This window comes from Bufo bufo, chromosome 4 (genome assembly GCF_905171765.1).
Source record: "Bufo bufo chromosome 4, aBufBuf1.1, whole genome shotgun sequence".
In the NCBI taxonomy this organism is placed as follows: Eukaryota; Metazoa; Chordata; class Amphibia; order Anura; family Bufonidae; genus Bufo; species Bufo bufo.
Genome location: NC_053392.1, coordinates 14,477,703 through 14,500,717, shown reverse-complemented (window position 1 = coordinate 14,500,717; position 23,015 = coordinate 14,477,703). Strand labels below are relative to the sequence as shown.

At 50.9% G+C, this 23,015-nt stretch overlaps 2 protein-coding genes across 2 annotated transcripts; both read left to right on the top strand.

Moving 5' to 3' along the window:
• Nucleotides 1–6,651: 6,651 nt before the first annotated feature.
• Nucleotides 6,652–7,569, top strand: LOC120997711 (taste receptor type 2 member 4-like). Its single transcript, XM_040427945.1, has one exon. The coding sequence runs from the start codon at nucleotides 6,652–6,654 to the stop codon at nucleotides 7,567–7,569; it is 918 nt and encodes a 305-aa protein (XP_040283879.1).
• Nucleotides 7,570–11,825: 4,256 nt separating this feature from the next.
• PREB (prolactin regulatory element binding) lies at nucleotides 11,826–21,321 on the top strand. Its single transcript, XM_040426857.1, has 10 exons — nucleotides 11,826–11,955; nucleotides 14,319–14,459; nucleotides 14,532–14,718; nucleotides 16,720–16,940; nucleotides 17,484–17,564; nucleotides 17,733–17,857; nucleotides 17,929–18,102; nucleotides 18,904–18,976; nucleotides 19,543–19,702; nucleotides 20,303–21,321. The coding sequence occupies exons 1-10, from the start codon at nucleotides 11,866–11,868 to the stop codon at nucleotides 20,395–20,397; spliced, it is 1,347 nt and encodes a 448-aa protein (XP_040282791.1). The 5' UTR covers nucleotides 11,826–11,865; the 3' UTR covers nucleotides 20,398–21,321.
• The last annotated feature ends 1,694 nt before the right edge of the window (nucleotides 21,322–23,015 follow it).

The window sequence follows — 23,015 nt, the reverse complement described above, 5'->3', positions numbered from 1 at the left end:
TTTCCAATGCATTTCATTGTTGTCATTAAAGGACCTGCTGAGATCATTTCAGTAATCGTCTTGTTAACTCAGGTGAGAATGTTGACGAGCACAAGGCTGGAGATCATTATGTCAGGCTGATTGGGTTAAAATTGCAGACTTGACATGTTAAAATGAGGGTGATGCTTGAAATCATTGTTCTTCCATTGTTAACCATGGTGACCTGCAATGAAACGCGTTCAGCCATCTTTGCGTTGCATAAAAAAGGCTTCACAGGCAAGGATATTGTGGCTACTAAGATTGCACCTCAATCAACAATTTATAGGATCATCAAGAACTTCAAGGAAAGAGGTTCAATTCTTGTTAAGAAGGCTTCAGGGCGTCCAAGAAAGTCCAGCAAGCGCCAGGATCATCTCCTAAAGAGGATTCAGCTGCGGGATCGGAGTGCCACCAGTGCAGAGCTTGCTCAGGAATGGCAGCAGGCAGGTGTGAGCGCATCTGCACGCACAGTGAGGCGAAGACTTTTGGAAGATGGCCTGGTGTCAAGAAGGGCAGCAAAGAAGCCACTTCTCTCCAAAAAAACCACCAGGGACAGATTGATCTTCTGCAGAACGTCTGGTGAATGGACTGCTGAGGACTGGGGCAAAGTCATATTCTCCGATGAAGCCTCTTTCCGATTGTTTGGGGCATCTGGAAAAAGGCTTGTCCGGAGAAGAAAAGGTGAGTGCTACCATCAGTCCTGTGTCATGCCAACAGTAAAGCATCCTGAGACCATTCATGTGTGGGGTTGCTTCTCATCCAAGGGAGTGGGCTCACTCACAATTTTGCCCAAAAACACAGCCATGAATAAAGAATAGTACCAAAACACCCTCCAACAACAACTTCTTCCAACAATCCAACAACAGTTTGGTGAAGAACAATGCATTTTCCAGCACGATGGAGCACCGTGCCATAAGGCAAAAGTGATAACTAAGTGGCTTGGGGACCAAAACATTGACATTTTGGGTCCATGGCCTGGAAACTCCCCAGATCTTAATCCCATTGAAAACTTGTGGTCGAGGCAGGTGGACAAACAAAAACCCACTAATTCTGACAAACTCCAAGAAGTGATTATGAAAGAATGGGTTGCTATCAGTCAGGAATTGGCCCAGAAGTTGATTGAGAGCATGCCCAGTCGAATTGCAGAGGTCCTGAAAAAGAAGGGCCAACACTGCAAATACTGACTCTTTGCATAAATGTCATGTAATTGTCGATAAAAGCCTTAGAAACGTATGAAGTGCGTGTAATTCTATTTCACTACATCACAGAAACAACTGAAACAGAGATCTAAAAGCAGTTTAGCAGCAAACTTTGTGAAAACTAATATTTGTGTCATTCTCAAAACTTTTGGCCACGACTGTAGATGTTTTGGGGGATCTTGCACCTCGTTAGTACAGAGTAAGGTTCTATCTGGCTTGACGAGATGCCTTTTTAATCTACCAGTTTCCATCATTTCAGTCCATATACCTTCACTATACTTTTACATTTTATATTGTTGCACTAAGTGGTTACATTTTTTAAATCTCATTTATACTGGACTCTGGCCCTGGTTGTTTTGTTACTATACACATATACTAAGACATTAGGATCCTTCGCACTTTTCATGTGATCCCTTAAATAAATATAGGACACTGTTTTTGACTTTTATGGTGCTTCCCGTAGGAACATGGCTGTGAACTCACACGGCTGCCTGTCACTACGCTTCTACTAACATGAGGGCTCTAAAGCTGCTCAATATCCGGATCAAGGTAAATTCAGCAATGCGTCCTGCTTCGGAATCCATCCTGACTCACTCCAGCTACAATAACCAAAAAAGGACATCTGATTGTACAGTCCAGAAGTGGGCAGGAGATGGCATCCAGGAGATGGCATCCAGGAGATGGCACCAGAACGCTTAGCAATGCCTCTACTGCAGATGTCCCCTACTATCTTCACTGGAAGGTACAGAATCCCCACAGCTGAACCGCCATGCATCAAATATAGCCTTGTCCACAGGCTCAGAGACCTCCTTCAGGGACTCATCAGATCATTTAGATCATTTTGTAAACCCAGATATCCAATATCTGCTGTTTTTATATTCTTTTCAGACCCCTTGATAAAGGTCGTTATCCGACCGAAACGTTGGGACTATTTTCATGGTCTCTTATATTGATGTATATTCCGGATGGAAACGAAGTACAAAATGATGTGAAACTGCACATTATGTATTAAAGCATCACTTGAGAAGACTTCCTTGGTGTGTCGTAGATCTCTCCATTGTCTCAGTACTAGTTGGCTGTGCATTAATGGGGTCGTCTCACTTCAGCAATTGCCATTTATCTTATAGAGACAGTTATTGCAAGGCACTTACTAATGTATTGTGATTGTCTATATTGCTTCCTTTGTGTCATGCCCTGCTCTGACTATGTGCGGAGGTCGGCCAGAATAGCAGCACGTGTTTAGTTTTTTGTTTTGTTTTGGAGTCGTGCTAGATCCGCCTCCCTTCAGGTGCACTGGGTGGGGTCATTGGTTTAAATCTCACTCATTCCCAGTGTTCTGTGCGGGTTATAGAAATCAGTCTGGCCTTGGAAGCAAGGAAAGAAGGATTGTCTGTTCCAGCTCAGATAAGATAAGTTTGGTTTCTGTTTTTGTTGTTTGCTGTCTAGGCTGTTTGTGTGTCGTCTATCCCCTCCAGGTTCTAAGGGAGCAGGATGCCCCTATTCCCCTTTCCCCATCTCAGGGATTCTAGGGTATTTTCAGCCCAGGCACGAGGACACATTATTCCCACCTTAAGGGTCTGAATGTGGGCTTAGCAGTGTAGGGAGAGAAGTCAGGGATTTGCTAGGTGACCTTTCCCCAGCTTCTCGCCTAGAAACTTGTTTGTTGGTTTATCTGTGTATCTGAGATCCCGTCCGCCGTGACACTTTGCTGGCTAGATTCATTTTTCCATTGCATTATGCACTGCTTGTATCCATGGCTACGACCACCCTGAAATACAGCAGGGGTGGTCGTGTTTGCACACTATACAGAAAGGTGCTGGACTATGCGCACTCCAATGGTCCCGGCTACCAGAGAGGTCTGAACTTTTTCCTATATTGTGCAAACACAGCCACCGCTGCTGGATTACAGGGTGGTCGTAACCATGGAAACGAGCAGGGTATGTTTAGAGGGAAAGTTTGTAGTTTGAAGAAGAAATTTGCCCCAGCCTGGCGTGTCAGGTGAGAAGCGGGGAAGTTTAGTACTGACGGGCAGGAGCGATGACAAAGATCAGAGGGGAGCGACATTTCGGGCAGGAGCGGTCAGCTGTGGCTCAGAAAGCTCAAAGAGATGTTTATATGCCGTCTCCCGATACGTGACTGAAGCGAGAAGTTTTACCGTCCTCAGGTTCTCAGGATATCCTCTATTGTAGATCTCGCCCAGTAGGTAAGTGCCATAACCATGCGGTGACCTGAGAATGTCTATCTTCTAACAGGCCGAATGACGCGGTCGGAGATGTTCGGACTCCCTTTAGTCATCTGCTCCATTCTCCTCCCTCGGAGTGACAGCCAGTGACATCCTGTATACCGCTGCAGCCAATCGCTGGCCTCAGGGGTGTACAGCGTGGTATACAGGATGTATTCATTAGGCACAGACAAGGCGCTGTCTCTGACGATGGCGAGTCCAGACCGCCACTGATCACACATAGATGGTGCTGTATAAAGTAGGACCCTTTAAAGAGTACCCCTCGCCTCTCCTGACATGCATTCCTTGTGTAATACCAATTCTGGGGCATCTATTCTTTCAACTCTGTTATTCCTGATAGAAGTTTACAAATAAATTGTCCAATCAGTGCTGCCAGTGTCAGGCCGTGCAGAGACACCCCCCAACTGGTAACACCCATCTGTACCTTTACTTCAAGCTGCTAGCAATTCATTCATAAACTTCTAGTAGAAATAATACAAGAACAGCATTACCTAGAGTCTGAAGAACAGAGGCTCCAGAATGATTACATGGGGAATACAAGTAGTTACTAAGACTGGTAAGTGATGCAGCCTCAAAGGTGAGATCATTCTGTGCAGAAATCATTTGACTATACGTCTCGGTTTCCTGATGATTTGCCTGCCGTGTGCGCAATATCAGATTCACTCTAGAGATATAATACAGGTCATAAAAGGTGCAACAGGGGCCTCCCCACAGGGCCCTCTATATAACACGACCCAAGTGTATGAATCCTGAGTGGTATAGTGCGGCCTAAAATGTCTCTTTATGTGTGTCACGGTGCTCCTACCTGGACACGGCTGGACCCCAGGCTTTGGCTCTGAAGCAATAAATAGGGGTGTGAGAAAAATGGATTATTATTTACTGGCAGCCCTGATTGTCATTTGATTCACCTTTTGGCATGTACATCAGTATACAGGCAAAATAAGTCCCCCCCCCCCCCCCCCAGCCATCTGATTGTCAGCTGGCAAGAAAGAAAGCCCCAGGGGTCCAGGCTTCAAGGAGGCCCCAGGTGGAGAAGGTCATACCTCAATCAGCCAGTTTGGAGGCAAGCTAAATACTGCATCAGCCCTTGCCAGGATCAATGATACCTTCCAGACATGTTGGCACCTACATTTCATAAGCAATTATGAATCGACCAGCCATCGCAGGCACAAACCGGATACATATTTGTGTCCCAGTGGCCATGATGTACGTGCCCATGGTCTTTGTTTGATGGGGCGATGTCAGGGAAGGGAGATAGCCATATCTCCCCACAGAAACCAAATAACGGCACCATGTTTGGACTCTAGTTATAGCTGGAACCCTTGTGTATCAATTTGGCCCGGAACCATCTTCCTGCGACATTCTGGTCTGGGGCTATGAGCCCTAAGGGGTTTTATGGGTCAGTTACTCCCAGCACCAGAGAAGGAGGGATGGACCCTACCCATAGGCGGGGAGGGGAGCGGCCGACTACAGGTTATAAGCCCATGCAAGCCAGAGGGCGGTGTCTTTTCTGAAGGGGGTCACATCATGCCAATGTGTTTGCAGAGACCAGGAACCAGCTGACCTCACTGCCCCCACGTGACTGCAGCCAAGTACTATTCTACCCTTATGACCCAAAGGAACTTCCATTTATCCGGTAACTGACTTTTGCTCTGCTTAACCCTGTTGTACCCATATAACCTGTATCTGTAACCTCAGACCACTGTATATATTCTCTGTGTATATTGTGTTATATCTAGTGTGCCATTACGGCGATTGAATATATAATTTAATCTTGTGCTATCTTGTATCTCGATCACGAATCCCCACGTCCGTGTTTTGGCCTAGTTATAAGCTACCGCGGGTTGGTTTCTCACCCTATATAATCCCGTTAGCGGACCGGGCTTATATCAAACAAGAGCTGGTGGCAGATACCCCGGCTGAGACAGCGCTGTTTTCACTCTCAGCTTGTTGCCTCTCTGTGCCCGCGTGGACAGGAGGTGTCTGTGTAAACTGTACCAAGCTGACCTTACCTGCTCCTCTGGAGGGCGTAACGTCATGTTTTTGGTGACCCGTGACCACACCGCGTCTCGTGAGCGCGACGTCAAGCGGGCACGTGGTGTGGTATTCGTCACAAGGGGGAATAATTGAGGGATTGAAGAAAGAATCGAGTCCAGACCTTGTATGAAGTTGAACATCGGCTTTACTTGAATAAATGTTCATCCAAGACAATCTTCAAGCTTTATCTTGGTCCCAGCAGACTTTAGCATTAAAACTTGGCAGGCAAGCTGGTCTCTGCTACATCTGTTTCTCTCTGGCTCTGCTGTACTGACAGGGTCGCTGTATAACTCAGACTCTTCTGTCTGCTGCACTTTCTCTCTTTGTAGTCTGTCTCTTAAGTTATGCCAGGGAACTATACTCCTCCTGGCTCCTGAATATGCTTTGGCCAGCAGAGCTGAGGGCGCTCTGGTTGGCTTGGGTTGGGCGCTTCCAGCAGAGATGTGCCCAACACACCCTCCCTTGGTAGGGGGTAAGCTGGAACTCACTAGAAACTGGTCCCCACCCTTCCTGCAGGAAGTGGGACTCGCCCACTCCTCCACAGAGGGAAGGGGGGTTAGAATGGAATGGAAAGTTCCATTCTACCTAACTGTAGCTCTGCCATGTTTGCTGCCACCTGCTGGTGAACCAGACACATTACATTTAACCATAACTAGAAATGCACATTGTGAAGGACCTAAACAAAATACATAAGATGACATTTTGTTAACCCATTAGAGACAGTAGCAGGGTGCAGAAGTGGTAATGCCACTCTGGGGCGTTACAAAAAATCATAACAATCTCCACATGTGCCCCCCCCAACAGTGAAGTCCTTTAGTGCTTTGGTGTGCCCTCCTTCTCTTTGCCGGCTGTGTTTACGAGATAGGTGGGACCCGCACCTATCAGACAATGGGGCATATCCTAGAGATCTGCCCCCATTGTCTGAGATGGGAAAACCCCTATAATTATGTTCAAGCCAATTGTACATATTGTACATGTGATATACGGGAATGGACACAGGCACGGTCTGTCCTTCCCTGAACCACGCTCAGTATTTCCATACACCTCCAAGGGATTCGTGTCTCAGGTTACGTTCCTGCATCTGATCCCGTTCAGCCATCAGTAGTATCAGGTATTGGAACATTTCTAAACCTGCTGAGGTGCAGACGGAGAGCAATGGCTGCTGTTGAGACTACCCTCATGTATATCTGCTTTGTCACCTTGATCCTCTCATTTCCAGGAAACATCTTTATCCTTGTTGTGAATATTATCGATTTCTTCAGGAACAGAAAGCTTCCGTTAAGTGATCAGCTCATATTTGGCTTCAGTGCCTTCAGCCTTCTACATGGACTTCATGAAGGGTATGCGATGTACAATGATCTATATGACTTGATTATTGGTATACACAATGATCTATATGACTTGAATATTAATATACACACCTTTATGTACTTGAACTTGAACATCTTATGGTTTTCCACCCTCCTTAGTATGCATTTCTGTCTGAAGATTGTCAATATTAACCATTGGTTCTACATTTGTCTTCAAAAAAGATTTCCCAAGTTGTTTCCTTGGATTGTTCTGGCTTTTCTCCCCGGATACTTTTTCCTGATTCTTTATTCTGCCCTGAATACAAAGCCGGAGTGTCTACTGAACTCGACGTCCAAACTTATCGTCCTGAATGAGTTTGTAAGATGTTCTTGGCTATTATTCATCTTCCTGGCAGTTTGTTTCTTGTGCACTTTCCTCTGCTCGGTATCGGCATCGACCATCCTCATCTCTCTGTGTAAACACATGGAAAGAATCCAAGAGAACATCCAGGGCTCGAGGTCTCCAAACATCGAGGCTCACGTCCGGGCAGTGAAAACGGTCACCATGTTACTGGCAGCTAATATTCTACTGTTCGCTTCAGTCTCTGTGTTGGCTTTATGTTTCGACGCATGGGTGTATCTGTTTGGTATTCTCAATTTTGCATGCTATATATTTGCTTCCTACTTTTTAATTAAGGGAACAAAAAAACTGGATATGACTCTCGCAGAGATACTGAAGGCCCCATCAAAATTTTTGCATGGAATAAACTGCCGATATCAATAATGGACAGGGGGCTTAAAAGCGTCAAGGCGTATGTGTAGGTTTACCAGTATGAATGTCTCGGAAAACCCCTTTAAATAATTACATAGTTACATAGTTGATATGGTTGAAAAAAAGACAAGAGTCCATCTTGGCCAACCTTCATAGTGAAAGTGAACAAAACGCACTGTACATAAGGCGATATTACCAATGATACCACTAATGGTACCACTGGCGTCTGCAGTAGACCCTCCACAGCCTCCTCCATCCGCTCCTGAGTGAAGGCTGGTGAAGGCTCTCAGGTGGATGCTAGAGAAGCAGGAACAGATTGTGAAGCGTGGCTTGCTGATTATGGAGGAAGGCCGGTGACCACCCACCTTCCTAACTCTACTGCTAAAGACATATTTGGATGGACATTACATTCTACAATACCAAACATACAGGAGAATACAGCACCACATACCTCTTACATCCAGTGGTGTCCCCTCTGACGTTCTCTTTCCTCATCTTCTCCATTCGAACCAGAACGTCATGATGAATTATGTCGGCCACTTCTCATCTCTGCAGAGTGGGCCACACACATATCTTAGGTTCCTCATTTTACCATCAACCTATCGCCATACAAATCTACTGATAGTCTGTCCCATGGGGGCTGTATAGAGGGAGAAGAGTAGAGGACCTAGTACTGAGCCCTAAGGAACGCCGACATCAAGAGGAAGAGGAGAAGAAGAAGAGCCAGCGAATGATACACTAAAGGAGCGGCCCGAGAGATAGGAAGAGAACCAAGAGAGAGCAGTGTCCTTAAGGCCAATTGAGTGGAGCATGGTGAGGAGGAGTTTATGGTCTACGGTATCAAATGCTGCAGAGAGATCCAGCAGAATCAGTAGAGAGTAGTCACCATTTCTTTTTTGCTGTTAGGAGATCGTTACACACTTTAGTGAGGGCAGTTTCTGTAGAGTGAAGAGGGTGAAAGGCAGATTGTAAGGGGTCAAGAAGAGAGTTTGCAGAGAGATAGCTTATTAAGCGAGAGTAGACAAGACGTTCAAGGAGTTTAGAGATGAAGGGGAGGTTAGAAACAGGTCGGTAGTTAGCAGCACAGGTTGGGTCCATAATAATGTTTTATAATGAAAATAGGTTTTGTGCATTGTTTTTATCATAATGAGTATTGTACTGTATGTGATTTACTGTTAATGGCCGGGGCACTAATGGGGACATTACTATTACTGGGGGCACTAATGGGGGCATTACTATTACTAGGGGCACTAATGGGGGCATTACTATTACTAGGGGCACTAATTGGGGACATTACTATTACTGGGGGCACTAATGGGGGCATTACTATGCCTGGGGCACTAATGGGGACATTACTATTACTAGGGGCACTAATGGGGGCATTACTATTACTAGGGGCACTAATGGGGGACATTACTATTACTGGGGGCACTAATGGGGGCATTACTATTACTGGGGCACTAATGGGGGCATTACTATTACTGAGGAGCTCTAATGGGGGCATTATTACTGGGGAAATCAAAATACGGTCAACTGACCGAACAATCCCTTTAGGGGTCCTATGTATGTATTAAAACTTCAAACTTTATTATTTGCTTTTTTATATATATATATATATATATACGTCCGGAGAGAACAATACTGTGGGCTGATCTAAAACTATCGGGCTGCAGTTAGGGGCTGGAGTCAATAACTAAATATCTTTCAGTGGTCGCTGTCGCACGCTGTGCGCTCTGTTTAGGAGGTAAAATACCCCATAAATACTCTGCAGCCATTCCTGGCCCTTCATTAACTATCTGTAACTCCACTAGGGGGTGATGGTATTGCTGCGGGGGCTGTTTTCTGTATATCACCGCAGCTCCCCCGGTGTGTTTACAATGGTGAATTGTATGGTGCCCCTATAGGTTTTATATAGGAGTTCCTATTGTAAGTAGGTGAGGGATATCCCTATATGACATCCATCATTCATACCATCTCACACACAGAGACCGAGCTGTTTGTCTCCGGCCATTCACAGGGTTTTGCATTATTATGGGGGGCATTAATGGAGGCATTACTATTACTGGGGGGCACTAATGGGGGCATTATTAATTTTGGGGGGCACTAATAGGGGCATTAATATTACTGAGAAGTAATATTACTGGGGGGGCACTAATGGAGGCATTAATATTACTGGGGGCACTAATGGGGGCATTAATATTATTGGCAGGCACTAACGGGGGCATTAATATTACTGGGGGGCGCAACTGGGGGCATTACTATTACTAGGGGGCACTAATGGGGGCATTATTATTACTGGGGGCTCTAATGGGGGCATTACTATTACTGGGGGCTCTAATGGGGGGCATTACTCTGGGGGTCACTAATGGAGGCATTAATATTACTGGGGGCACTAATGGGGGCATTAATATTACTGGCAGGCCCTAATGGGGCATTAATATTACTGGGGGCGCAACGGGGGGCATTACTATTACTAGGGGGCACTAATGGGGGCATTATTATTACTGGGGGGCTCTAATGGGGCATTACTATTACTGGGGGCTCTAATGGGGGCATTACTATTACTGGTGGCACTAATGGTGGCATTAATATTACTGGCAGGCACTAATGGGGGCATTGCTATTTCTGGGGGGGCACTAATGGGGGCATTACTATTACTGGGGGGCACTAATGGGGGCATTAATAATACTGGGGGGCACTAACGGGGGCATTAGTATTACTGGAGGCACTAATGGGGGCATTAATATTACTGGGGGGCACTAATAGGGGCATTAATAATTTTGGGAGCACTAATATTACTGGGGGGCACTAATGGGGGCATTAATATTACTGGGGGCACTAATAGGGGCATTATTAATTTTGGCAGAACTAATATTACTGGGGGGCACTAATGGGGGCATTAATATTACTGGTGGGCACTAATGGGGGCTCTAATATTACTGGTGGACACGAATGGGGGCATTACTATTACTGGGGGGCGCAACTGGGGGCATTACTGTTACTGGGGGGCACTAATGGGGCATTATTATTACTGGAGGGCTCTAATGGGGGCATTATTCTGAGTGGCACTAATGGGGGCATTACTATTACTGAGGGGTACTAATGAGGCATTAATATTACTGGGGGTACTAATGGGGCATTACTATTCCTGGCGGGCACTAATGGGGGCATTACTATTACTGGCGGGCACTAATGGGGGCATTACTATTACTGGCGGGCACTAATGGAGGCATTAATATTACTGGGGGCACTAATGGGGGCATTAATATTACTGGCGGGCACTAATGGGGGCATTAATATTACTAGGGGCGCAACTGGGGGCATTACTATTACTGGGGGGCACTAATGGGGGCATTAATATTACTGGGGGGCGCAACTGGGGGCATTACTATTACTAGGGGGCACTAATGGGGCATTATTATTACTGGGCCCTGGATACACAAGTCAGCGCCCGTGCGGTGTCCTGTCATTGTCATTCAAGGAAGAGCGGAGTGGCGCGACTTGCCGGGCGGGCGGAGGAGCAAGCGAAGCTGGAGCATGCGCGATGAGTTCTGTGAGGCCGATGCCAGGACACCGCGCAGGCGCTGACATGTGTATCCAGGGCGCATGCGCGGGATTAGGGGTGCTGCACAAACATTACGTGGGAGAAGAGGAGCGAATAAATTAGCAGTGGGGCGGTGCTGGGCTCCTTATTGAGGTAATTAGCAGTAATAGCAGTATATAGTAATGTAACCCCTGGAGACGGATGTGGGGATGGTAATAGCTCAGTATGTGAGTGGGGGAGATTTATCAAACTGGTGTAAAGTAGAACTGGCTTAGTTGCCCATGGCAACCAATCAGATCCCACCTTTCATTTTTGACAGCGCCTTTGGGAAATGAAAGGTGGAATCTGATTGGTTGCTAAGGGCAACAAAGCCAGTTCCACTTTACACCAGTTTGATAAATCTCCCCCTCTGTTTCTAGAAGGTATATATATCTTCCATCATCTGGTGCACTCCAGTGTGCATCCCCTGTCAGGACTTTACTTGGTGGAGCCTCCCTGTAACCTGCAGCCCTACCTTGTCTAATTGACAATATGAGGTCTGTGACCACACAATGAGCTATTCCGGAGCCGCCATCTTTCCGTAGCTCGTTCACATTCAGTGGAGGAGGCTGGCTCCGGTAAAATGGCGCCGCAGCGCGGACAGGTTGTAAACAGCTGACGTGTCAATAGAAACTCTGGTGGGCGTGGCTTAGTAAAACCGCTGCTGAATACATCTGATGACTGTCTCGTAGCTACTTCCTACTGAGCAGGCGTTCTGAGCGCGCATGCGCGGTGCTTGTGTCCTGTCCCAGATCCTGCTGATCAGTGAACGGGGAAACGTGGAATGTAACGGGAGCGGTTATCTGTACCTACAGGTATTGGGGGCAATAGTATGTGTAATGGGGGTCTCTCTGCCCCCCCGACAGGGTATGCTGAGGTTCCTGGTCCCTCTGCCCCCCCCCGACAGGTTCTGCTGGGGTTCCTGGTCCCTCTGCCCCCCTGACAGGTTCTGCTGGGGTTCCTGGTCCCTCTGGCAGGTTATGCTGGGGTTCCTGGTCCCTCTGCCCTTCTGGCAGGTTATGCTGGGGTTCCTGGTCCCTCTGCCCCTCTGGCAGGTTATGCTGAGGTTCCTGGTCCCTCTGGCAGGTTGTGCTGGGGTTCCTGGTCCCTCTGCTCCCCTGCCAGGTTATTCTGGGGTTCCTGGTCCCTCTGCCCCCCCCTGCCAGGCTATGCTGGGGTTCCTGGTCCCTCTGGCAGGCTATGCTGGGGTTCCTGGTCCCTCTGGCAGGTTATGCTGGGGTTGCTGGTCCCTCTGGCAAGTTATGCTGGGGTTCCTGGTCCCTCTGGCAGGTTATGCTGAGGTTCCTGGTCCCTCTGCTCCCCTGCCAGGTTATGCTGGGGTTCCTGGTCCCTCTACCCCCCTGCCAGGTTATGCTGGGGTTCCTGGTCCCTCTGCCAGGTTATGCTGGGGTTCCTGGTCCCTCTGCCCCTCTGGCAGGTTATGCTGGGGTTGCTGGCCCCTCTGGCAGGTTATACTGGGGTTCCTGGTCCCTCTGGCAGGTTATGCTGGGGTTCCTGGTTCCTGGTCCCTCTGGCAGGTTATGCTGGGGTTCCTGGTCCCTCTGCCCCCCTGGCAGGTTATGCTGGGGTTCCTGGTCCCTCTGCCCCCCTGGCAGGTTATGCTGGGGTTCCTGGTCCCTCTGCCCCCCTGGCAGGTTATGCTGGGGTTCCTGGTCCCTCTGCCCCCCTGGCAGGTTATGCTGGGGTTCCTGGTCCCTCTGCCCCCCTGGCAGGTTATGCTGGGGTTCCTGGTCCCTCTGCCCCCCTGGCAGGTTATGCTGGGGTTCCTGGTCCCTCTGCCCCCCTGGCAGGTTATGCTGGGGTTCCTGGTCCCTCTGCCCCTCTGGCAGGTTATGCTGGGGTTCCTGGTCCCTCTGCCAGGTTATGCTGGGGTTCCTGGTCCCTCTGCCCCCTGCCAGGTTATGCTGGGGTTCCTGGTCCCTCTGCCCCCCTGCCAGGTTATGCTGGGGTTCCTGGTCCCTCTGCCCCCCTGTCAGGTTATGCTGGGGTTCCTGGTCCCTCTGCCCCCCTGGCAGGTTATGCTGGGGTTCCTGGTCCCTCTGCCCCCCTGGCAGGTTATGCTGGGGTTCCTGGTCCCTCTGCCCCCCTGGCAGGTTATGCTGGGGTTCCTGGTCCCTCTGCCCCCCTGGCAGGTTATGCTGGGGTTCCTGGTCCCTCTGCCCCCCTGCCAGGTTATGCTGGGGTTCCTGGTCCCTCTGCCCCCCTGCCAGGTTATGCTGGGGTTCCTGGTCCCTCTGCCCCCCTGCCAGGTTATGCTGGGGTTCCTGGTCCCTCTGCCCCCCTGCCAGGTTATGCTGGGGTTCCTGGTCCCTCTGCCCCCCTGCCAGGTTATGCTGGGGTTCCTGGTCCCTCTGCCCCCCTGCCAGGTTATGCTGGGGTTCCTGGTCCCTCTGCCCCCCTGTCAGGTTATGCTGGGGTTCCTGGTCCCTCTGCCCCCCTGTCAGGTTATGCTGGGGTTCCTGGTCCCTCTGCCCCCCTGTCAGGTTATGCTGGGGTTCCTGGTCCCTCTGCCCCCCTGTCAGGTTATGCTGGGGTTCCTGGTCCCTCTGCCCCCCTGGCAGGTTATGCTGGGGTTCCTGGTCCCTCTGCCCCCCTGGCAGGTTATGCTGGGGTTCCTGGTCCCTCTGCCCCCCTGCCAGGTTATGCTGGGGTTCCTGGTCCCTCTGCCCCCCTGGCAGGTTATGCTGGGGTTCCTGGTCCCTCTGCCCCCCTGGCAGGTTATGCTGGGGTTCCTGGTCCCTCTGCCCCCCTGGCAGGTTATGCTGGGGTTCCTGGTCCCTCTGCCCCCCTGGCAGGTTATGCTGGGGTTCCTGGTCCCTCTGCCCCCCTGGCAGGTTATGCTGGGGTTCCTGGTCCCTCTGCCCCCCTGGCAGGTTATGCTGGGGTTCCTGGTCCCTCTGCCCCCCTGGCAGGTTATGCTGGGGTTCCTGGTCCCTCTGCCCCCCTGGCAGGTTATGCTGGGGTTCCTGGTCCCTCTGCCCCCCTGGCAGGTTATGCTGGGGTTCCTGGTCCCTCTGCCCCCCTGCCAGGTTATGCTGGGGTTCCTGGTCCCTCTGCCTCTCTGGCAGGTTATGCTGGGGTTCCTGGTCCCTCTGTCCGCTCGTCCATCGCCTCCCCCCAGGATATGTTATAATTCTCACCCTCTTGTGTTTTGCAGGTGAAGATGGGCAGACGCCGGCACCCCGACCTGTACTGCGCCCCCTTCCCCCTCTACACTGTGCGCGTTCACCGAGACACAGGGACAGTGGTCACCGGCGGAGGGGGCGGAGCCTCTAAGACTGGCATCAAGAATGCCCTGGTAAGTGTGCAGCACCCACCCCTGGCACAGTGAAGCCCGCCTCTGTACTGACCACCGCGCTTCTCCCCCCAGCACTTCCTGCGGCTGGAGCGGATCTCAGGCCGGGTCAGCGCCTCGCTGCTCCATGCTCACGACACTGACACCAGGGCCACTATGAGCCTGGCGCTCACCGGAGACATGCTCGCCACCGGCCAGGACGACTGCTGCTACATCCTCCAATACCAGCACCGCCAGGGGGACGGGCGCAACGACCAGACCGGTAACTGAGCCCCCTCCTCACTCCCCAATGACTGTGACCCCTGGGCCAGCCTCTGCCTTCTGTGTCCCCCCTCCCCTCCAACTAACCTCTGCCCTTTGTGTGACGCTACTCCCCCCCCCCCCCCCCCCCCCATCCAGACTATCCTTTGTGTCCTATACCCCCCCTCCCCGAACTAACTTCTGCGTCACCCTTTCCCCAGACCCTAACCTCTGCCTTCTCTGTCACCTTCCTCCCCCCCAACTAACCTCTGCCCTCTCTGTGACCCTACTCCCCCCCCCCCCCCCCCCCTTAACTATCCTCTGCGTCAACCTCTGCCTCCCCCAGACTATCCTCTGTCCTCCCCCCCCCCCCCCCCCCAAACTGTCCTCTGCTTCACCTTTTCCCCTGAGACTATCCTGTGTCCTCCGCGTCACCTTTCATTTGCCCCCACCAGACTATCCACTGTCCTCCCCATCTCCCCTGACCAGACTATCCTCTGTCTTTTGCATTACCCCCTCAGACTATCCTCTGTCCTCCCTGTCACCCCCTCAGACTATCCTCTGTCCTCCCTGTCACCCCCTCAGACTATCCTCTGTCCTCCCTGTCACCCTCCACCTTCCCCTACCAGACTATCCTCTGTCCTCTGCGTCACCCTCCACCTCCCCCTACCAGACTATCCTCTGTCCTCTGCGTCACCCTCCACCTCCCCCTACCAGACTATCCTCTGTCCTCTGCGTCACCCTCCACCTCCCCCTACCAGACTATCCTCTGTCCTCTGCGTCACCCTCCACCTCCCCCTACCAGACTATCCTCTGTCCTCTGCGTCACCCTCCACCTCCCCCTACCAGACTATCCTCTGTCCTCTGCGTCACCCTCCACCTCCCCCTACCAGACTATCCTCTGTCCTCCCCGTCACCCCCTCAGACTATCCTCTGTCCTCCCCGTCACCCCCTCAGACTATCCTCTGTCCTCCCCGTCACCCCCTCAGACTATCCTCTGTCCTCCCCGTCACCCCCTCAGACTATCCTCTGTCCTCCCCGTCACCCCCTCAGACTATCCTCTGTCCTCCCCGTCACCCCCTCAGACTATCCTCTGTCCTCCCCGTCACCCCCTCAGACTATCCTCTGTCCTCCCCGTCACCCCCTCAGACTATCCTCTGTCCTCCCCGCCACCCCCTCAGACTATCCTCTGTCCTCCCCGTCACCCCCTCAGACTATCCTCTGTCCTCCCCGTCACCCCCTCAGACTATCCTCTGTCCTCCCCGTCACCCCCTCAGACTATCCTCTGTCCTCCCCGTCACCCCCTCAGACTATCCTCTGTCCTCCCCGTCACCCCCTCAGACTATCCTCTGTCCTCCCCGTCACCCCCTCAGACTATCCTCTGTCCTCCCCGTCACCCCCTCAGACTATCCTCTGTCCTCCCCGTCACCCCCTCAGACTATCCTCTGTCCTCCCCGTCACCCCCTCAGACTATCCTCTGTCCTCCCCGTCACCCCCCTCAGACTATCCTCTGTCCTCCCCGTCACCCCCTCAGACTATCCTCTGTCCTCCCCGTCACCCCCTCAGACTATCCTCTGTCCTCCCCGTCACCCCCTCAGACTATCCTCTGTCCTCCCCGTCACCCCCTCAGACTATCCTCTGTCCTCCCCGTCACCCCCTCAGACTATCCTCTGTCCTCCCCGTCACCCCCTCAGACTATCCTCTGTCCTCCCCGTCACCCCCTCAGACTATCCTCTGTCCTCCCCGTCACCCCCTCAGACTATCCTCTGTCCTCCCCGTCACCCCCTCAGACTATCCTCTGTCCTCCCCGTCACCCCCTCAGACTATCCTCTGTCCTCCCCGTCACCCCCTCAGACTATCCTCTGTCCTCCCCGTCACCCCCTCAGACTATCCTCTGTCCTCCCCGTCACCCCCTCAGACTATCCTCTGTCCTCCCCGTCACCCCCTCAGACTATCCTCTGTCCTCCCCGTCACCCCCTCAGACTATCCTCTGTCCTTGTACTTACATGCTGTCTGATCTTAGGGGTCAATGATCGGGGATCAAGGAAGAGGAAACCTTCTAAGAGTAACCCAGAGACCTCAGCGGGGGGCACCAAGAATGAGACCCCAGAGATCTCCCTGCACCCAGTGACAGTGGTACAGACCGACCTCAGTCCTGATCACCTACAGAAGGCTGTGTGCTTTAGTGTGGACTCTACCAAGCTGCTGACAGGGGGAGCCGATGGGTGCGTGCGTGTGTGGGAGGTACGTACTCTATGGTATGGAGGGACGCATCTCATGAGACCCGCGCTCAGCTAAATACAAAGTGGAAGTCTTGAAATGTCAGTGATGGAGGGTGCAGGTGGAGTGATGGAGGGTGCAGGTGGAGTGATGGAGGGTGCAGGTGGAGTGATGGAGGGTGCAGGTGGAGTGATGGAGGGTGCAGGTGGAGTGATGGAGGGTGCAGGTGGAGTGATGGAGGGTGCAGGTGGGCTGTACCTGACTCCAGACACGAGGAAACCTGCTGCCAAAATACCTCTAGCTAAGAGTGCTGACGGGGGGAGAGGAGGGGCGTCCTACTGTGACGGGGGAGGGGAGGGGCGTCCTACAGTGACGGGGGAGGGGCGGTTTGCGGAGGGGCATCCTACGGTGACGGGGGGAGCGGAGGGGCGTCCTATCGTGACGGAGGAGCCCTGTGGTCCCTTCATTCTACTAAAAGTAGGCCCCCTGCAGACACGATGAGGGGGGTGGGGTGGCGGTCTCTCCCTGTGGTCTCTTCATTCTCATCTTTTCTTCTTTATCTTTCAGTTTCCTGAAATGAAGAAACTTTATGATTTCAAAGCGCATGAAGGAGAAATAGAAGACATCACTGTCAGCCCTGATAATAAGGTGACCGAGGGGCGCTAGTCATCTGTCGGGGGGGAAGGGGGGGGTGCTAGTCATCTGTCGGGGGGGGGGGGGGAGGTGCTAGTCATCTGGGAATTTGGTGGTCTCTGGTGGGATATTCCCGGGGGCTTCTCATGTGGGTGTCTGGTGATGGTCATGTGACTCGCGCAGGTGGTGACGGTCGGCCAGGATTTCCGCTGCTGTGTCTGGGAGTCCGACCAACTTCTTTCGGAGCTGAGCTGGAATGAAAATCTTCCGAACATCCCGGACAGAATGTATAAATACCGGTCGTGCAGGTGAGGGGGTGTGCGTGTGCGGGGGAACACGGGGCACAGTCCGTATATGAGGGGTGACTGTACATCTCCAGGTTCGGGAAGGTGCTGGATCAGAAGAAAAGTCTCCGTCTCTACACAGTGCAGATCCCTCATAAAAGAGAACGGCGCCCCCCGCAGTGTTACATCACCAAGTGGGACGGACACAGCTTCCTGCCGCTCCTCACCGAGCCGTGTGGTAATGAGGTCATCTCCTGCCTGGCAGTGAGGTGAGGACCCTGCCCGTGATGTCTTATTGATGACCCCTCCCCCCACATCCTGTCTCTTCCCGTTATTGATGACCCCTCCCCCCACGTCTTGTCTTTTCCTGTTATTGACGACTCCTCCCCCCACGTCTTCTCTTACCGTTATTGACGCCCCCTCCCCCACGTCTTCTCTTCTTATTGATGACCCCTCCCCCCACGTCCTGTCTCTTCCCGTTATTGACGACCCCTCCCCCATGTCTTGTCTCTTACCGTTATTGACAACCCCTCCCCCCACATCCTGTCTTTTCCCGTTATTGAAGACCCCTCCCCCATGTCTTGTCTCTTACCGTTATTGACAACCCCTCCCCCCACATCCTGTCTCTTCCCGTTATTGAAGACCCCTCCCCCCACATCTTGTCTCTTCCCGTTATTGATGACCCCTCCCCCCTACTTCTTGTCTCTTTTTGTTATTGACGACCCCTTCCCCCATACGTCTTGTCTCTTCCCGTTATTGAAGACCCCTCTCCCCACATCTTGTCTCTTCCCGTTATTGACGACCCCTTCCCCCATACGTCTTGTCTCTTTTTGTTATTGACGACCCCTTCCCCCATACGTCTTGTCTCTTCCCGTTATTGAAGACCCCTCTCCCCACATCTTGTCTCTTCCCGTTATTGACGACCCCTTCCCCCATACGTCTTGTCTCTTTTTGTTATTGACGACCTCTTCCCCCATGTCTTGTCTCTTCCCGTTATTGATTAACCCCTCCCCCGCGGGTCTCGTCTGTGTGGAGCTGTGATAATACCATTGGTCCTCTTGTTGTTGCAGTGACTGTGGAACGTTCCTCGGTCTTGGCTCCGTCACCGGCTCCGTTGCCATCTACATTTCTTATTCTCTTCAGGTTTGTGCTGCCATGTTGTAGTCGGGGAGGGGGGCTACGGTGGGAGGGTCCTGTGATGTAGGTTAAGTGTCTGCATCATGTTGAGTGTCTGCACTTGAGGTCAGAATTGTGGCAGGACTGTAAAATATGATGGGACTATAGAATGGCAGGTGCAGCTTTAGATGTGACTGGAGGAAAGGGTCAGTGTGTCTCATAGTGGGCTGTTGGAGGGGCTAGGAGCAGCCGTAGTATGGGAGTCGTAACTGCGGTGGAGATCTGTTAATGTGTTGGCGTATGCGGATCTCCTGCGCTTACTCTTCTTCTTTTTCGCCCTCCTCTCCCTTCTGACCCTTCTTTCTTCTACCACTCCATGTTCTTCTTAATCTTCATCTCTTTCTTCCCCCTCCTCCTTATTCCTCCTACTCTTCTCTCATCATCTTCTTCTTCCCTTTCTTCTCCTTCCTCTTCTCCACCTCATCATCCTCCCCTCCTCCTTTGCATCTTTCGCCTCTTCTTCTTTTTCTCATCCTCCTCCTCTTCCTCACTGTCTTCATGCCCATCACCTGCTGTCTCCTCTCTCTCTACAGAAGCTGTACTACGTGCAGGAAGCGCACGGCATTGTGGTCACTGACTTGGCCTTCATCCCAGACTCAAAGGAAGGACGGGCTCTACGTGGCGACAATGAGACGGCCATGCTGAGTGTGGCGGTGGACAGCCGCTGTAAACTACACGTGCTGCCCAACAGACGTAGGTGTCCACCCTCCCCCCAGCTCCATAAAGAGACATGAGGCATCTGCAGAGTCTGTTGAACGATGAGGGGGATGTTGAGGGTCACCAAAATGTAATCTGAGATGTGGGAATCTTTAGATTTGTGCTCTGTGACGGTCCCGACCTTGGGAGACTAGGTTCTTTGGGCTCAACATCAGGGGCAAGAGGTCTACTAGTAAGATGTTAAAGTGTCACAGCCTCGCCTCTTCCTCCCAGTCACAACCTTGCTGAGCTATGTCCTTATAGCTGGAGGTGATATGACTAATGCATCTTCTGATACTGGGTCATTGGTTAGATGTCTCCACTCTTGGGTAGATCCAGTGACACAATGTCTGTCGTCACCATTATATGATGAAACCTTCTGGTAGACTTTGTCCCGGTTGTTTAGCTCATAAAAGCTGGCATGGAATGGGTATATTGTGCCAAACCTTCAGCTGTGTGAGCAGGACTTTTGAATACAGTAAAGAATAGACCGTTTCAAAAGTTCTACAATGATGAAGACGGGACAAGTCCTTGAAGGGTTGTGGATAAGTATTAAGTGATGTCCTCCTATGGCCTTTCTTGTGTTTTCTCTTTAAGGAACCTACCCTGTGTGGCTGCTCTTCATCCTGTGTGCGGTGCTGGTCATCGGTGCCATCATCCTGCTCCAGTACACATTTCCAGACTTCTTCTAGAGGTTTCACCTTATTGGAGATCCTGTGACAGTCCAAAACTTGACATGTACCTGGGTGTATCGAGGGAAGGGAGGACATCGGGGCCTGTATGATGCGGTGACGTCTTGCTGGCTAGTCAGTTATTCACACATGACTTACTGCATAGAGAAGAACAGATCATGTTCCCCTCGTCCTCACCTCCACATTCCACGTCTTCTGCTGTGAAGATTTGTAGTAATTGAACCGATAATGAACGGTGGTGGTCGACCACGAAGAACTGATCTTTTATCTCTCTGATTATGAACCTTTCTCTAACGATGTTGTCTCTGGATATGTTCTGTAGACTGATGAGCGGCGCTCCATGATGGTGATTGCCCTGTCTGTGGACCATGCAGAGAGTGACTACGTGGCTCTCAGGCCCTGTATCACTTCCACCCCTGCAATGTCTTAGTAATGGAGATGACAACATAAGATGCTACTGGAGGCTGCGTCTGACTAATAAAGTGGGGTTTTATACTCATTGCTTCCGCTCTCAATGTTCAGTCCTGCATGTTCTTCTGGGTTTTCCCAGCGGCCTTGGCATTTACATAGTATGAAGACGTAATGCTGGAGGAGCCTCGTGAGAAGCCTACAGCATGGACATGATGATGGCACACAGCACTACTACTTCTCCTACAGATTGGAGCATGCTTGTCTGTGAGCTTCAGGTCTAAGAATCCAGAGCACGATAGACACAGATTTTATCCAATGTTATGAAGTTTATTATTTCATTTTCCTTTATAATATTCAGAAGCCACATTCTCCCCATCCCCAGAGCATCAGGAAAAAGAACCATCTCATCATGACCAAAGATCCAACACCATCTTGGGATCGGACGTCCACATGTACTCAGTCTCTGCTCTCAGCCAATAAAAAGACCTCTGGGGACGGCAAGTTGTCTCTGAATGTCTCAGAAAGCCTAGACCTTGACTGAGTCTTGTAAGGACTCCAGACCGTCATTTACGGTGATGCTTAGAGCTCCACACCCAGATGTGATAAGGTGTTTATTGTAGGAGGTTTCATGCCAAGAACCCTGTCTTCTTGGCCGGTGAGGCCATCATAGTGGACAATTTTGGCTCAGGATCAATGACCTCAGGGCTGTGGTTTGTTATTTTTTTATGCCATCTGTATTCGTAGCCCTTAACTCCTTTTCGACCACCGCCGTATATATATATGCGTCTTTAAACCTGGCGCCCGCTCACACGTGCAGTGGGCGCCATAGCCGCCAGGTTTCTGATGTTTCAAACAGGAGAATCCCACTGCAGAAGTATGCCACCATCAGCCTTACTGCTGTGGTCAAATGTTACCACAGCATCTGAATGGTCTGGAAGCGGGAGCCGACTGATCGGGGAACCTGTTGCGCTACACTAAGAGACCGAGGCCACAAGCAGGCTTCAGCAGCTATTAGTAACTTATACCAATACAGGCCACTAGGTGGCAGCACTGTACTGTTATATTGAAAATGAAGTGTTCAATGATGGCTATTAGGGATGAGCGAATCGACTTCGGATGAAACTTTATTTCAATACTGTACAGAGAGAGCACTCCGTACAGTATTAGAATGTATTGGCTCCGATGAGCCGAAGTTATTACTTTGCGAAGTCTTGCGAGACTTCGCATAATAACTTCAGAAATTGACTTATACTGTAAAAAAAAAAAAACATTTCCCGAACTCTGGTTCGGTTCCAACTGGTACCACTTGAAACCGAACCAGAGTTCTGGAAATGTTTTTTTACAGTATAAATCCATTTCTGAAGTTATTATGCGAAGTCTCGCAAGACTTCGCAAAGTAATAACTTCGGCTCATCGGAGCCAATACATTCTAATACTAGACGGAGTGCTCTCTCTGTACAGTATTGAAATTAAGTTTCATCCGAAGTCGGTTCGCTCACCCCTAATGGCTATATAGCTGTCACAGAACACAATGGGCAATCTAATGATTGCCTAGGGTGACTTAAACATTTTTTTAAGTTTTTTAAAAATATATAAAAAAAAAATCCTGCTACCCACTACATTGTATTCCACTGTAGATGGAGCCATTAGAAAGTACAACTTGTCCAGAAAAAAAAAAAGGCTGTGAATGGAAAAATAAAAAAGTTATAAGGCGGGGAGTGAAGAAGAGAACGGTAAAGCGCCCAGTCCTCTAAGGGTTAAACCAGTATAAAGCTATGTCCAACAGGGACAGTGTCTACATCATTTTGCCTTTGTACCACCACAGTGGATGTGACTGAGGTGGAGACTTCGGCTTTAACCCTTTCATGCGATGTCTATATCCAACACATTAGGGACAGTTTGTGCTCCACGACGTATGTACATCATAGTGATCTCACAGGCGCCCCCCAGAAGATCAGCAGCAAGAGCACAAGTGATGCAGCCAGCTCCAGCTGTAACTGCCAGGATCGGAGCTGACTCCAATCCTGGCATCGTAACCCCTTAGATGCCTGTTAGCGGTTAGACAGAGGGATAGGGTTCCCTTTGTCAACCTTCTACTCGATTTTGTGGTATGAGCAGCCAGTGTCCTAGCAATGGCTTCCGGGTCTGCCATCTACAGTGGCCTATTAAGCTCTGACAGAGGTAGGGTCTAATAGGTTGCCTGTCCC